At 37.4% G+C, this 17,395-nt stretch overlaps 1 protein-coding gene across 1 annotated transcript in view; it reads left to right on the forward strand.

Moving 5' to 3' along the window:
* The window catches only part of MOCOS (molybdenum cofactor sulfurase), a 210,083-nt gene that overhangs the window by 23,516 nt on the left and 169,172 nt on the right, over positions 1 to 17,395 (forward strand). The window contains exons 2-3 of the mRNA XM_042839828.1: positions 4,777 to 4,866; positions 7,489 to 7,555. Coding sequence (XP_042695762.1) covers positions 4,777 to 4,866; positions 7,489 to 7,555 — 157 coding nt within the window. The remainder of the gene's footprint in view (positions 1 to 4,776; positions 4,867 to 7,488; positions 7,556 to 17,395) is intronic.

The following is a 17,395-nucleotide window of genomic DNA, read 5'->3' on the forward strand; positions in this document are numbered from 1 at the left end:
ACTGGATACTGTTGATAAATAACTTTACGTAACTGAAGTTGACACATAGTAGGAGTTCTGAAAACCATCCTAAAAAAAAACCTGCCTCTGAAATGTAGTTTTATCAAATAGTTGGTACTTGATCAATGAAGTCAGTTACAATTCCTTGCATAATAGTATGTAAATTGAACTAAATTTTATGCTTTTCCCAAATAAAGAAGGCAGGTCCTAACAAATGGTGTATTTTAATTTTCTTTTGGTTGATCATATTGTTTTCTTTTTGTGCTACTTGCTGTAAATAGTGTAATTTCACAATGCTGACAGGCTATATACAAAATACTGCGGTGAAACAGGGAACTAGATTACTCTGTATATACTGACAAATCTTTCGTTAATGTGTGTTCAATAAAGTTAAAATAGCAAGTGTTATTAAACTAGGGGAAAAACAATGAAAATTATTAATGTTCTTTTGTTTGCTGGTGTTATGCATGTGCCACAGTGCTTTTTTTTCTTTCCTCTAAAAAAAATAGTTTTATTGAAATAAGACAGGAAGGGGAAAAGCTACAGCATAAAAGTGCAATAGCAATGAAGGTATTTGTTTGAGTGCTGTCTCAAGTTCTATGAGCACCTTTTTTTCATTTTTTGGGCAGTACAGAGAATATTAAATGCTATTCTGCTTTCAATTAAACAGCAGCATTAAAGGTATCATAAAAGTTTAAGAATTCCAAGTCATGGACCTGGAGGTGGTATTTCAGAAATGAATTGAAGTGTTCTTTACCTTTATTTAGTAAAGTCACAATGTTGGCCTGAATTGATTGTGTAATGAATCAAATTTGAAAATATCACATAGGGGAACTATTATCTCGAGTCCCTTTTGCTTGTGTTGTTTCACATGAGTCTGCTTGGAAGGCACTGTTCTCTTGGAGGAGTGGGCTGCCTTTGTTTTTTCTGGACTTCAGAGAACATTCTGTGAACTCTTCATGGAGCTGCTTGGCAGGTTGGCATGGGATAATGCCCTGAAGGGAAGAGGGACCCAAGAAAGCTTGTCAGTATTCAAGGACCATCTTCTTCACGTCCAGAAGCAGTCCATCTTGAGAGAGAGGAAGGTGGGCAAGAATGCCAGGACTCTTCCATGGATTATTTAGGAATTCCTGGACTTAACACGAATAGGAAGCCTATAGGTAGTGTAGGCAGAAATGAGTTACCTGGAAGGATACAGAAAAGTAGTAGTTAGAATCGAATCTAGCAAGGGACATAAAGGGGAACAAGAAGAAATTCTACAGGTTTGTCAGGGTTAAAAGGGAGGCTAAGGAAGATGTGGGCCATCTCTGAAAGCAAACTAGAGACCTGGTCACAAAAGATATGAAGAAAACTAAGGTGCTCAATGACTTCTTTGCTTCAGGCTTCACTGGCAAGGGCTCTAGTCACACTGCCCAAGCTGCAGAAAGCAGAAGTAAGAACTGGGAAAAGGAAGATGTGTTTGCTGTAAGTGAAGATCAGGTTTGAGACCATTTAAAGAATCTGAACATGCTGAAGTCCATGGGACCTGATGAGATCCATCCACAGGTTTTCAGGAACTGGCAGGTGAAGTTGCCAAGCTCTTATCCATCATACTTCAAAGCTTGTGGCAGTCTGGTGAAGTTCCTGCTGGCTGGAAAAGAGGAAACACAGCCCCAGTTTTCAAGAAGAGGAAAAAAAGATAGAGGGAACTGTGGACCAGTTGGTCTCACCTCTGTGCCTGACAAGATCATGCAGCAGATCCTCCTGAAGATCCTACTAAAGCACACACACACAAAAAAAAACAAAGATGAGGTGATGGGTGGTAGCTAACATGGCTTCAGCAAGGGCAAATAGTGCCTGACAAACTTGCTGACCTTTTTTTGATGGAGTTATGGCATTCATAGATAAATGAAGAGCAATTGATATCATGTGCCTGAACTTGTGCAAGCTTTTGCCACTGTCCCACATGACATCCTCGTCACCAAAGTGGGGAGAAGTAGATTTAATGGATGGACAACTCGCTGAATGAGGAACTGGCTTAACGGTTGCTCTCAGAGTTGCAGTCAATTGCTCAGTGTCCAAATGGAGATTGGTAATGAGCGGCGTTCCTCAGAGATTAATGCTGGGACCAGTGCTGAATAACATCTTTGTAGGCATCACGGATTGTGGGTTTGAGTGCACCCTCAGCAAGATGACAGCAAGCTGAGTGGTGCAGGTGATACGTTAGAGGGAAGGGGTGCCATTCAGAGGTACCTGGACAGGCTTGAGAGCTGGGCCCATGCCAACCTCATGAAGTTCAATAAGGCCAAGAGAAAAGTCCTGCACCTAGCTTGGGGCAATCCCAAGCACAAATACAGGCTGGGCAGAGGATGGCTTAAGAGCAGCCCTGAGGAGAAGGATTTGAGTGTCTGTTAATGCAAGACTCAACGTGAGCTGGCAGTGTGTGCTTGCAGCCTAGAAGCCCAACTGTATTCTGGGTTGCATTGAGAGAATCTTGACCAGCAGATCAAGGGAATTGATTCTGCCCCTCTTCTCTGCTCTTGCAAGGTTCCACCTGGAGTATTCCATCAGTTCTGGGGCAAGGATATCAAGCTGTTGGAGTGGGTCCAGAGGAAAGCCTTTTGGTACCTGAAAGGGCCTACAGGAAAGCTGGGGAGGGGCTTTTTAGGAGAACAGGTAGTAGTGATAGAACAAGGAAAAATGGCTTTAAACTGAAAGAGAGTAGATTAAGACTAGATAAAAGGAAGAAATTCTTTACTGTGAGTATGGTGAGACACTGGAACAGGTTGCCCCCTCCCTGGAGGTGTTCAAGGCTAGGCTGGATGGGGCTTTGAGCAATCTGGTCTAGAGGAAGGTGTCTCTGCCTATAGCAGGGGGTTGAAACTGGATGATCTTAAAGGTCTCTTCCAACTCAAACCATTCTGTGATTCTATGTACTTGCAGTTACTTCCGTTCTATATCAGAGCTAGATGCGCTGGCTACTAAGCTGTGGGTTCCGAGTCACATCCCAGTGTTCTGCTAATATAACCAGCCTCTGTGGTGACTCTGACAGTGTGATTTGCATGTAACCTGGTTAGGTAAAGCTGGTCATGTTATGGCATAGGAGAGGCTGGGTGTCTGGGGATCCCCAGTGGAGACCTGACTGTCTCCTGGAGCTGCCCTGCTCAGCCCGAAGCACCTCCATTTCTGAGGCTGGGAGATGCCAAGCAGTTTCTCATGAGTGAAACTGAATCATCTTTAAATGGGCAGATTTGATATTTGATGTCACAGCACTAGAGCAATTTTTATAATGAATGCATTTCCCTTGCATTAGCTACAGCATGAAAATACCTTCTCTGCCAGTTTTCTATATTGGTTTTTCTTTTTTTATAGTATACATTGCATATTCATAGTAAACACGTGTAGATGTAAGGGTATGTCTGCTATGGTGTGATTTGTTATGATTGTGCAAGCACTTTCTTGAAATGAAGCTTGCTTGCTGGCATTTGCCATACAGACTAACTGTGGGGCAGCCAGGTTTCACCATATGCCTTCTGAATCTTCATTTTGACCTCTGTGTGATTGTATGTACTGTTTCATACTGCTTTTTAGTCCATGCTATGATTAAAAAAAAGTAAAAACCCAGGAAGGTGGTACATACAATAAATCGGTCTAGTATTTTTCCATCCTCTTTCACTCTAAGCACCTCAAAACACTTTTCCTTGATTAACTTCAACTCATTAAAAAAAAGAAAATCTGCTTTTAACCAGGCACTATAAATGGGGAATTCTTGAGGCAGTGGAGGACTCTCTCATAAAATAAAAGAAGGGATGGGTGTCCAGACTGGTTTTGTCATTACTGGTCTCACAGCTTCACCCACTGAATCACTGCTACAGCAACGTAATTTATAATTATATGTATTTCCAAGTGTCAGGACTTCTCATTTAAAGCTTAACTCTTTGAGCTTAACTTTTAAATCCCTGTGGAAAGGAAAGGCTTTTAAAATACTTATTAAATTCTAATCTTAATCGTATTCATCATTATTAAAATTTGAAATAGGTTGAAATACTTAAGGTAAGTGAAATGAAAAAACTAATAAAGGACATGCAACACACTGGAGAAATGGAAGAATAATTGCTAAAGATTAAGAAACCTAAAATGGTCAAACACGAGAAAGCCTCCCTTTCCAAGAAGCTTTTATTTAAAAGTTTTGCAATAACTGAAAAATATAAAAAGGAATTTTAAAAATGAATCAAACATTAAGTGCAGCAGACTGGCAAGGAATATTTAAAGGCATTAAAACTTAAACTTTGGGCTTCAAGAATGATTCAGGCCATGCCAGTTAACATGGTTGTCGCCTCCTCTTTGGCAGACTGAACAACTCACTGTTTTTGTTGATACTTGTAGTAATTATTGAGATAAGAATAATAATAGTGTCTAGAAGTGCCAAGGTACTGTGGCTCAAGGCAGTAGCTTGTGCAGTCTTCTACAGGTGGAACTTTTCAAACGATGTGTAATATCAACTTGGAAGAAAAGGATCTCTTCCAGTATTTTGCTTTCTAGTTAAAAATTATAAAGATGCAATCAAAACACCGGGCTTCTATTGTATCACTTTTTTTAAACTGTGCTGGTGAATGGGTGAAATCGGGGTGGACTTCTGAGTCAGAGAACTGTCATACACTAGGAACTTTGGGGGAACAGCTTTTTGTGTTGTGTACTTCAGTGTGGATCCATGTATAATGTACCTTACTTGTATATGAGAAATTAGAATTAAGTATTTAAGAAAAAACATTGATTTGATCTTTTTGTTTGTTTTAGGGATGACTTACCTTGACCACGCAGGTTCCACGCTTTTCCCTGAAAGTCTACTTACAGCTTTTACAGATGACCTCAGAAACAATGTTTATAGTAAGTATGAATCAATGTTTCCATTATTCTTCTCATTATTCTTTTCACCTAAGTAGTTCAAAACTAGGCCTGCTGAGTTGTTGGGAGATAGGTTTTTCACACTGCTATAGAGCACTTAGAAGACCAGTGATTTTACGGAGAGGTCACATCTCTTTAGATCTCCCTTGCTTTGCTTTTTAGTGGCTGAGGACATGTCTTTGTGGTGGGATGCAGACAAATGGGAACTGCTCTCCTGCCGTTGTCCAGGGCTGCTTTCACCCTTGTGAATCTTGCCCTTTTTAATATGTGGACAAAAGGACCTAAACGTGTGGTTGTTACTGAAAGGTAGCTGCTGCTCTTTTTGCACATAGTGAGGGAAGCCAGCCTACAGACTGCCAGAAATTGGCAGTAGATGGTGGATAGTATGACAAGAGAAGTACAGAGCAGTTATGTGGGACTAGGTTATGTAGACCCTTCACTGTTGTGACTGTGGTCCGTCATAAGCATTTTGTTTGAAAGAAAGCTTAACATAGAGTGGAGTTAGGCAGAGAATAGGTGCTAAGCCTCTTCTGGTCCGCTGCAGTTTGGTACTTAGAAAAGGAATGTGAATTTGATGTGTTTGTAATTGCACAGTATCTGGATGGAGATGTAGTTATTAAGGCTTTAGAGCAGTATAGTGCTACCTAGTATTATTTCTTCCACGGATCTTCCACTTAAATTCTCCAGTCTCTTCAGGACATTATCATCTCTCTGAGAACCCCATGCTGCTTGTGCTTTTAAACAAAGACAACATCCTTTGTTTGGAAGTTATTGTTATGGTGAGACACAGTTTATGTTAGAAGAGACTCATCCAGGAGAAAAAAAAAATGCTTTGCAGTATTACCTATATATGCTATTAGTAGTCCCTCTGAAGTCATCAAAATTTCTTATTGTGTGTTAATATCTGTGGGCTAGATGTCCTTTTTTCTGGTTTTATGTATTCCTTTTGCTCCCTGATCCATTGAGCAAAGTGTTTCCTCATCTGGGAACTAGATATCACTCTTCAAAAGAGAACTGTGTTCATTAAAGCACCAGCATGTGCTTATCACCTGGGTGATAAGCCACAGAGAAGTTTTGGCAAAACTTCATGTCATGCGCCCTTGTCTGTAGCATTTTCCCCTCTTGTTTTCTGAATGTTGACAAGTCCCGGATCCGATGTGAATTCAAGTTCTTCTATGAACTAGATGTTATTCTTAATAAGGGTAGCCTTTTTGTTTTTTTGGAGTTACAAAAGGATGCACTGATTTGATTACATACAAAATCTCTTATGGTAGTGAATGTCAGTGATATTAAAATTAATGTTCTGTCACTGCAGCCATTGTGAAGTGAAACATATGCACTCTGATCTTAGTTACTTCAAACAAATTTGGGCTTGGCCCTTCTAATTAGAAGTGCCATCTGTGGCAGAAAAAATTAAATCTGTGAATCAATTGAGTGGTCATGAATAGAAATAGTAGTGCTGCCAGATTTTCACAGTACCTACAATGCTATGTGAGAACAAATTCCATGTTTGATGCTGCTTTAATTTAAAATGATAATGTAATCCCTAGCCTGGTGAAATTTTTTTTTCCTCACTTATATCTGCTACTCTAAGGGCAGTAACTGTTGTATGAGTTTATTTGATGGACACAGGTGTGAATGAAGGGGAAATTCAGCTTGCCCTTTTTTATTTTCTTGGTGATAATCTACAGGCCTAAAGAACTACGTTTAAGATACTGTATGTGTAAATGAGAGGAAGGGATGTAAGTAAAAGAGATTCTCACTTCTAAATTGAGAATATTTGAATTGGAAATTACAGAAATGCAACATCAGACGTAAAAAATAAAAATAAAAAATCAGAGCTCAAACCTTAGATGTAGTACCTAGACGTTATTATTCTTTTAAATGCTTTCACTCAACATGCTTTGTAACACCTTCACTGATTTTTGAAATTTTAAAATAAGTAGATTTTATTGTGAATTACTGAATAGTGTATTAATTGGTAACTTTTTTCTTGTTCTCTTTCAAAAATGCTTATGTGTTTTCCTAAGGATTTATTGAAAGGAAAGCATGTTGTTCATCTGTGGATGTTGGTTTAGCTTATTTTGCTCAAGGAGGTAAATTTATGCCCTTCTTAGGTACTGTTTTAATTGTTAACATCTGTCTGTTCTGAGCTGTACTAAGGTGGCCACTGTTGCAGTGAAATTTTTATTTTCATGAGCAATAGGAGCATAAGTGGTGTCCAGTAATGAATGTCTGCTGCCTCCATATGATGTCTGTTAACTATGTCTTAGTCCCTGAATGTATTTATTAATGTGCATTCTGTCTCAGCTTTCTTTTGCTAGCCTATTTGTACAGATGCAGTTGTATTTTTGTTAAGGGAACTGCCTAAGTACTAGTAACAGATACAGCTGAAGTTTCAAGGTCTGTCATAATTGTTTTCTTTAGTTATATGTCTTGACTAACTGTTCCAAGGAGCTTTAGGGCATTGCCTACAAAGTAAATATTAAATCTTTCTTGGTCATTTTTTCAGACTGGCTTGGTGTAATACTTTGTTAAAAGAAAAAGAAATTAGTACCTATGTTGTGATTTATGATTAACTTCTATTTCTCCATTGTCTCCTAGGCAACCCTCATAGTCAGAATATCAGCAGCAAACTGACATACGACACAATCGAGCATGTCCGATACAGGTAGAATAATCTTTCTTTCAGACGTTGTGTGATGCACTTGATATTTTTCATTTTGTTTAGGCCTGTGCTGTTTGGATCATTTTGATGTGATGCCATTTTCTGAGGTTTGTCTGTCACATCTACAGAGAATACCTTGCACTCAGGCAGTCAAATGTTGAATGCAGTCCGAGACAGTCTATTTCTTCTTCTCCCAGTTGTCCCAATTCTCCAATTCCTGTTATTAAATTAATGCTGTAATGTAAGTCTACAATTTTAATTAAGATCTAGAATTTAGAATTTCAAATGTGAATATTAATAAGATGGTAAAGTAGATAGTAAAGTGGAATGAGTGCAAAGACGTTGCTGAAATTCAGATGACTTTATTTAAAGTGTAGTGGTTTGGAGTAGTTTATAAAAAAAAAAAAGTATGTTCTTCACAGAGAGAGTAATAAATGCGTACATACTTGTGCAACAGATGCTTCTACTGAGATAATAGCTTTTTAAGTTTATTGTCACTTAGTTCAAAAAGACAAATAAAATACAGTTGAGCATCATGGCAAGAAGGAACTGAATCTCTAAAAAACTGTCCTTGCATGAGTTCAGAATAAAGCACACTGAGAGCTGTTTTTTTACCATTGGTTTGCACAAAGTGAAGAAGTACACAATGTAGGTACTTAGTTTAACATCTTGAGGGTTTTTTATGTGCCTCTTGCTATTTTATAGAATGTCTTCATTGCTAGATATGCATACTTTGACCAGAGTTGATTGGCCTGCTTTTAATGGCACCCTTTGCCCAGGGTGAGAAATGTCACAGATTCCTTTATTATCATCATCTTGAAAGCAAACCTTTCTCCAAAACACGTTACAGAATTCAGATCAATAGTAGTGGAGCTATAGCATTGTAGTGCTTGGAGTTAAAATGAAAAAAATCTGCTTTACATCTTTTTGCCTTTTCTGAGTGCGCTTTTATAAGGGTGTAAAAAAAAAAAAAAAAAAAAAAAAAAAAAAAAAAAAAGAGAGAAAAAACGAAAACCAAACAACAAAACCATGAGCTTTTTAGCTGCGTGATGGTGCTGGGTATAAACTTTCTCCTTTTTTTTTTTTTTTTCCTAAATGTTCTGAAAAAGTATTCTTTCCTTTCTCCGAACTCTGTCTTATGCCGAGCAGGATGAGACAATCTGTTAACACAAGCCTAAGTGAAATAGAATCTATGAGGAAGGGCTGTCTTCAACATCAGATGCTTAGGACCATGTACAGCAGTACCTACAGTCCCACAGTCTGCTGAGCTTGCCTGTGTGATCACATGCAGTGTTCAGCTTGTGATTTTAATTTACTGTAATATTCCAGTGTTGCCATTGAATCATTTTTCTTATCAAGGTACAATAGAAAGTGTTCTTTGTAGCTGTTTTGGAATAACTTCTATAATACTGTATGGACAGTATATATTCATGGACAAGGTACAAAGAAATAGACCTTTTCTGTATACTTAAGATTTATTTAAGAAAGAACATAGATTTCTTACAGAAAGCCAGCAGCTTCAGCTTATTTTATCTTGGATCCTATTTTTTTAAGTGACTTTTATAACAGCTGCATGGAAGATGCCATAAGCATACCAGTGTTTTCATTTTTTTCTCCTGAAAATAAGTAAATGAATGAAGAGCACTCTGCATCCAAATGAACATTTCCAGTCTTGCAAATGTAATTTGCCAGCTAGTCCTGTAGATATTCTGCAATTATTCCCCAATAAAAGTTTTAAAAGCATAATCATAAAAAAAGACACAGTTGTAAAAATTTGGAAAGAAAATGCCCTAGAACCTGTCAATATGTCAGTTATCTAAAAGCCAATAAAAGAATATTAAATATCTATGCTTCCATGCTCTTGCAGCTAGTCAAAATAAGCAGTATGACAAAAGGGAGGCAGGCAGTTTTGTCCTATATCAGAGCTCACAGGCTAGATTTCCTTGATGAAACAATAATTCTGTGGGTAATTTCAGATACCTTAAAACAATTTGCTTCCTTATAGTTCTGCTTTTGGTGCATGGCAACAGCCAGAAGTGTAACTTCTATTTGTGATCAACTCCTGTGACCTTATGATTATTTTTTCTAATTTTTAAATTTGGTTTTCTGATGAGATGCCACGAGCAAGTAATCAGGTATGGAATAATAGGATGGTTTGAGTTGTAATGGACCTTTTAAAGAACATCTAGTCCAATCCTTGTAATAAATCTTTAAGATGAATACAAAACTTAGTTGCTAATTGGTATTTGTTGATGTTGCTGGTTACAGCATTAGCAGAAACATTCCTAATCTGGCAATGTACACTTTTCCTCCATATAAAACTATTATTTGGTTTTGCTTTGGTACTTGTTTGACTGGCAGAAAGCACTGTTAGAATACAGATTTGCGTTAAAATAATGTAAATAATTAAATATTAGAGCTAATGTATGTTTTCTATGATTTACCAGGTTAAAATAATCAAAATGGCTTACCAACTGAAGTACAACAAGAACAATCAAAAGCAACCCTATTCACAAAAGCATTGCTTCTCTTCTGAAACGAACTGTGGAGAGATTTTTAATGTTGTGCGAATCTTTATATTAATCATGAATGAAGTTGAGAAGAGGAAGCAAGAGCTGTAATAAACCTTTCTTAAAAGTATTAAATGTAGGCATAAAAAGATTATAGACCCTTTTTATGACCTTGCTTACGGAAGTTTGGATGTGCCATTGCTCCAATCCGTATGGCTGCAGTATGTGAGTGGCAACATGTCCTCACGATGCTGCAGATAATGCAACTCAGAAATTCATTAGAGTATTAGATATCCTTTTTCCCATATGCAAGCATTTTAAAATACTAGCTTTCTGAATATTTTAAAACATTGTCCTTGTAGATCTTATACTTGCAATATCGAATAGTTCAGTGTTGTGTTCTAACCAGAGCCAGAATGATGTTCTACTGTTACATTTAGGGTGCATTTAAAATACCCAACGGGGTACCTTTTTCATTCAAACAGTGTTGTTGAATTTAGTAGCGTTTTGATGTTTGTACTTGAACTTCAGGTACTGAGATACATTAAACTTCAGCTTACTTTGGGAATTGAAATGTAAGAGGGGTAAAAAGCCCTCAAATTTCAGCTTAGTTTCTTCATCAGGAGTCTCCTAAACTATGGAAATGAGTGTTACAGAATTTTCTCACTGAAGCTAAAAGGATTTGGCATTGAACTAAATGGGATCATGTTTAAGTATAGAACCAAATCATCTTTTTTTATAGAAGCCTCTCTCAATCTATGCCATCTAAAGGAGATGGTAAGAGGAGAATAATCTTTGTGGCCTGCATGTACATATGAAAAAAGGTACAGCAGACATGCTGCTTAAAATAAATATAAACAGCTTAAAGGTTAATATTTTTCAAAATTACTTCAGCATAAAACATGCAGGTAGTACTGAATTCTGGTGAGGAAGCAGTCCTATTAACCCTGTTAATAATTTAATCTATAGCGTATTTTTAGAGATCATTTCATGATAGCGAAGTAAGGCTTTACATTCCTTCTGTGAATCTCATAGTTTGTCCCTGAAATGAGGTCTAACTCTCTTTTTAAATTATCACATGTTCTGAAACAGTGATATGTGAGAAATAAGCATTCTTTGGTTATTTCCTTGTTTAAACACTTCAGTGTCTGGAAAAGGAATGTTCGAACTGATACATACATGAAAATTGCTTGACCTTTCATACACAGTAAGAAATAGTAGATGCAGGATCTGCTTAGTATTGATTTGTTCTTTGTAAAGGTCATCAGCTGGAGACCATATGGGTGAGTGACATATGAGCTCTGCATGCTCTCCTCTTTAATGACACCTATTCACTTGGAAACCACCTTTCAAAACTGGGATGGTGTTCAGCCCTTTTACGTGCTTATTTTATACTGCCACATGCAAATGCTGCTTTTTCTGGCCCAGCTGTTCAGCTGTAGGACAAGTCTGAAATGTCACAGCCAGTGAAGATAAGTGGGAAGGCTGCTCCTGAGAATGGCTCTGTGGTGAACGGAAGTACCATGAGAAGACAATTATGAATAATGAATAGTTTTTCTTGAAAGCGCAGAATAGGCGAGAGAGGTGATCATCTTTGTGATGGTCCATGTAATGATTTTACATAGCAGTGCAATGGAATGATCCCAGTGTGCCCACACTGATCTGGGGCACGAGCAGTACCTGATTCTGTGCTCTCTTACGTGCTGAGCAGCAGCCCATCAAGAACTTCAGTACAGATGCTTTCTCGTTTTTCATTTGATAACACCTGTCCTTTTATGCAACTGTGGGAACTTGCGTTTTAGTTTGCAGTACTAAAAGAAAAAAGATAATCAAATGACTAGTAAGCATAAAATAAAAATCTCAATTTTATAAACAAGGTTTTTGGGAGTTGATCTGTTACTTTTTCTGGTTTTACTCTTTGTAGTCCTATGCAGGTAGTGAAAAGCATTCAGACATACTATTTCTTTAGAATGAGTTTAAAAAACAGTGAAATCTGTCTGCTTTGTAACTTTGCTGATGGACTTTCATTTCTATTTTTATAAATTCATTCTCGGTTACTTTGATGTGCTGAAGCTTTAGAAAGGAATGTGTTAATATCATCTTAGTCTTCTGCTAGTCAGCTTTATACCTTTGTGATGAGATAGCAGTGAATAATATTTGTACGTTCATGGTGATGCTCTCTGAGTTGCAGACAGACAAATCTGGAGTGTTTCATTTATTGAAAGGAAAAAGAAATGCTTCAGTAAAAATAATTAAAATCTGGAGGTCAAGATTGCTAGAGTATGAACACACAATTTATTAGCTAACCTTGGGCAATCCGGAGTTTAATTTCTAGGAGTGGTTAGAGTGTGTTTTGCAGAGATTTGAAGAAAGGTGGGTATGACCTTTATTTTTCTTCTGTGTTCAGAGAAAAGGAAACCTGAGGAACCTGCTTTTATAGTGTGGCTGTGATAAAGAAGCAATGGAGAATAAGTTCCATTGCTTTCTAAAGAACACTCAGAGTGTAGGGAATGATACAGGCTTACTTGGACCCAGGCCACCATGTTTATTCATGTTCTATAAATTCATAAAGCCTAGCTGCATGTTCAGTCTGCTCTTCTGGCACTGACCTGATGGCTCCTGCTAGAGGGAACCTGTGCCACCAAATGAGATGTTTCAACTGGAATGAGGCACATTGTTAAAAATAGTGACATTTCCTCAGTACAAATTCCATTTTTCTATTCATCTTTTTGTCTCTTTAAAAAATGACATGGAAGATTTTTTCCTCCTTAGACTTGTAGAAGAAATTGAAAACAGTGATATTCTTCCCTGTTCTGAATCTTCAATTGCATCCTCAAAAACTTCAGTGAAACACCTTTCTGTGATTTTTTTTTGGTAACGTGTTCCTGTAGCTGTTAAGGGAGTAGTATCATAGTCCTGCCTAGCTGTTGGACCCCTAACAGTTTTAATTACTCTTTATCAGCTCTTAGGGAATCTGACAACTTCCTTACTGGTCTAGATGGTCATGTGTATTCTAAATGATGCTTGTGGGAGACCAAAAAAAAAACTGGATTTCTGTTTTTCTTTGTATATTATTATGTAGCATTAAAGAGCTGTGCCATTTGCTTCAAGTCAGTTGAGTTGAGAAATCTTGAGTGCCATCTTGAATTATGGATATTGTCCAAAACAGCTGTTTTTTGTCAACTTTCTTGAAGACCACAGACACTCAATTTTCCAATTATCAGTGATACTTTACCAAGAAAACTGGTGATTGCATTTCTGAAAAGCTTAACCTATGCTGTTTGTGTTACCTGTAACACCATCACAGTGGGAAAGACAATCCATGTATTTTTTAGAAGCACAGAGGTAATTTATTACCACACCTTTTTTACGGAGTCTCAGGATTTTTCTGTGAAGTTAGCAAATTGAATATTGTGCTCAATTTAGAATCTTTTTCATTTCACTTATAAAGCAATCTAAATACTTCATCTGCTGATATAATTAAGCTGTTGAAGAGATGCTATAGTGTTCCTGAGCGTTCCCCTGATGGCATCTGTGCCTCAGTGAATCTGAATTCCTGGTATCACTTTCTTGAAAGCTTGTATGTTTTGCACTCATATTTGCTGCCCAAGTCATATCGTCCTGCATTTTTAATTAGCAGACTTCAGTCCTGGAAAAAAGTCACTTTCTGCATATTGAGTCCCTATCCAAAAATGTGAACTCTGACTCTATTTACTGTTCAGTTTCCTCAGCTTTTTGGTACTGTTTGTTGCACATACTTCATGATCCTGTCTTGACTTTTTAGTACTTTGAACTCTGATACCCACTGAAATAGTTTTAGTATGAAGTTCACCAAAGGCAATAGCTGAAAGTGTTGCTTATTTTTTTTATTACCAAGTCAAGCTTGTTCATGGTGTATTGTTTGCATTTTCGTATGTTTATATATCTGATCTTCTTAAGGCAGTGATATATTCAGGAAGTTTTTATTGTGTTTTTTCTGTAGCAGCAGCTATGATCTGCAAAGGGTGGTAAAAATTTTTTTTGGGCAGGTGACTGCAGTGTTTCAATGATTTCATTACAGTTTTTAATCTCAGTTGTTATACAGACTGAAAACTATCTTCTGTCACTGTGACATCAAATATAACTACAGCCTTCTCCTCATCTCTAATAATGCTATTAGCTTTTATGCATTGTTCCAGACTGTCTGTAGCTCATCCAGTTTGTTTACAGGCGCAGGAAATACATTTGCCTTGCCAGACAATCACATGCCTATAGCTCTTGCTTTCTCTAATGAGCAGGTTATTTACAGCACCCACGCTAAAGGCTGTAGTTCTAAAGCTGCTTTTTCTGTTTTGCTGCCCTCTGCAACCTGATGTCTTGCTGAAATTTGCAGTTAATCTCCTATGTATGTTATTGGTTGTTATCTCTTTTCCTCTATGTGGCACTGAGAACCCACTTGGGCACAGGCGGATTCCAGCCAGCTGTCTTCATTAAGTGTGTAATGGCTTGTTACTGTGGGCATTTCTGTCCTGGTTAAAATTTGAACCTTTCTGTGGTAAAAGGCATGTAGGCAGAGCCATGTGTTGAATACTAGAGAATGCATAACTGGTGGATCTAATGCAGTAGCTTTGCTGAGCAGAAGGAACAGGATGAGCAGAATAGGAGTGCAGGAGGGCAGGGACCAGTGAGGGATAATGATGTGGTACAAGCTGACTGCCTTACTCCAAGCAGGGATGCAATGGGAATGTGAGGGCCCAGTAAGGATTTTAGGGTGCCAGACTTCAGGAAAGCTGGGTCCAAATGTGCATTCCCAGCTGGGTCAGTTCAAGAGTATGGGAATGTACATCACCTTCAGGATTTTTATGCTTTAGTCTTCAGCTACTACAGGGTAATCTTCATCTGGTTAAGAATTTTCTCATTTTCCCAAATGGGAGACCTGGAAAATTCTTCCACTGGTGTGAGAGAAAGCAGTGATTATATGTTGCGGTGCCAAAAATTTCTGGGTTTTTTTGAGGTCTTCTGTTAACACTTTCTGAGGTGTTTAAGTAGAGTGAGTCCTTACCCATTCTCTTGTTTTCATAGAGTGAACAGGCTCAGCAGTTCATCTAAGGTGTTTCCTTTATCCTCCACCCCAAACCCCACTAACCCTGTTTCTGAGCTTGTTTTGGGTTGCCTTCCTTTTTCAGAAATGCATAGCAGGAATAGTGTAGAATCCTTACAAGTCCTACAGTATAGTAACCAAAGGTTTGGTAATTGAAGAAGAATAAAAAATTGTTTAAATGGGGATATAACCTGATGAAATGTTCTGGGTGCTAGGAGAAGTCAAAAAGTATTGTAAAGACAAGGAAATTGCCCAGGCATTTCAAATGGATTAGAGGAAGCTAACAGACGCAGTGGATTTTCAGGATGAAAGGAAGAACATCTTTGTGGGGATTCTTCTAGAATGTGATACATTTGTTGGAAGCTGATTTCTCCTTGTGTTTTTGTTTTGAAATTTCATGCTCGTTTGAAAGTGATAATGTGATTTCTAAACTGATTGATACTGTTATTAATGGAGCCAAAATGAATGGCTGAAATTTTTGTACGGATAGATACTTTGTAGGAAAGTATAATGATTTGAAGAAGAGAAAATTATTTGATTAACATGATCACTTTCAGCTTTTAGTTGTTTGAAATTAAATGTGCTGGCTTTCACTAGTAGTTTGAAAACACGCAGCAAATGAGGGCCTAAACTCAGAGCTTTGTAATATACACTGGAATTATTGAGATCCTTCTAACTGTATTTATTCTTACTTTTGTTAGTCTGCCTATTTCATCTATTGAAGTTTTTTCATCTGTTTTAAACTTTGTTTCTGTTATGAAGGCTGTAAGCAAAGATTAATGTCCTTGGAAATAAAAGATGCTTTAAGCAGCAGCATGAGCTGCATTAATAAATGGAAATATGCAAGATAACTGAAGCAAGGGTTGGAACAAAATTCTTGGTTAAGGTGAATAATTTCTAGTGAATGTAGATGGAATTGGTGGGTTTTATTAGTATATTTGCAATGTGTCAAAACAGGAGGAAACTGTACCATTAGTACTATTAGTGCAAGCTCAATAAAATGGTGTAGACACTTCATAATTTCTCTCAAAGCTTTGGATTGTGAGACAATTTAGAGGGTTAAATTCTGCATTTTTGGGCTTTTATGTAAGCTACCGGGGTTTGTAATGAATACGGTGTTCACACTCAACAGTACATAAAAGAGCTTTTCAGCACTCAGGCTTTTCTTAGCCATTCTTTTGCCTCTTTTCATTTCTCTATCTTTCTTGAGGCGTTTAGTTTTTCACTACACATTTTGCACAATACATCTCATGTGGTAAGGAGATTTCAAATAAAGAATCTTATTTGGAAAGTCTTTCAAAATTCATGGTAAATGTGACCTTTGGAATATTATGTATCTTTTCTCCTTACAAGGGAGTTAACGTGATCTATTTCTCCTTTCCACCTGGCTGACAGTTGGTCAGAAGAAAGTAGGAAGGCTTTGCTCCTGATTTTCTAGTAGCACTTTAAAGCTATCTTAAATGGCCATCTTGGTGAGATGCTGCTGTTTCCCTTTAGGTCTCCCTCTTTATTTCTTGGATAGACAAAATGTTTGGCATTTACTTATCTTACAGACCAAGTTCTATGCTACTTGTATGGTTAGGAGACGGTATAGAAGGGTGGATTTCTATCTAACCAGTGAGAAATCCATTGCTAAGGTCAATCCCCTTTCTTGTTCTGTGAGATATTCCAGTAATTATAAAAATTATAAAATTATGTTGAAAAGTATAATATGCTGCTTCATTTGTGATGGGAAAATTATAAAAAATGCAGGTATTTTAGAGGCACAGATATAAGCAAGAAAACTCTGTGGTTTTTAACACCTTTAGCCATACTTGTAAAAATCTAAAGTCAAGGCTACATAGTTCAGCTCACAGTTGTGTGTCAAATGCAGAAGACTTCATCTGGAAAAGCTTATACCATTTGGGTACTTCTCCAAGTTTTTCTGACTGTGTTTGCCTGTTTAAACATCTAAATGGGATGAGATTGCTATAGCAAATAGTACTGACGTTTAATGTATATAATGAACTTCAAAATGAGCTTGATGAAGTATGCTTTTAGTACAAATTGGAGTTAAGCTGCAGTGCCAAAGTGTGATATATAATAGGTGGTATTCTTAACAATGAAGTGCAAATGAAATTGTCTGCTTTTAATTAAATAAGCACACACTCCACTGAGTTTTGGAAATTTAATTCTCTTAATCTGAAGTCTCGGGCCCTGAACAGCTATTGTAATTTTGAAGATAGTGCTGATGTGTTTCAAGGCTGTTTATAC

Source organism: Centrocercus urophasianus, unplaced genomic scaffold, assembly GCF_019232065.1.
Source record: "Centrocercus urophasianus isolate 14NV4802_14NV808 unplaced genomic scaffold, USGS_Curo_1.0 seq_11, whole genome shotgun sequence".
In the NCBI taxonomy this organism is placed as follows: domain Eukaryota; kingdom Metazoa; phylum Chordata; class Aves; order Galliformes; family Phasianidae; genus Centrocercus; species Centrocercus urophasianus.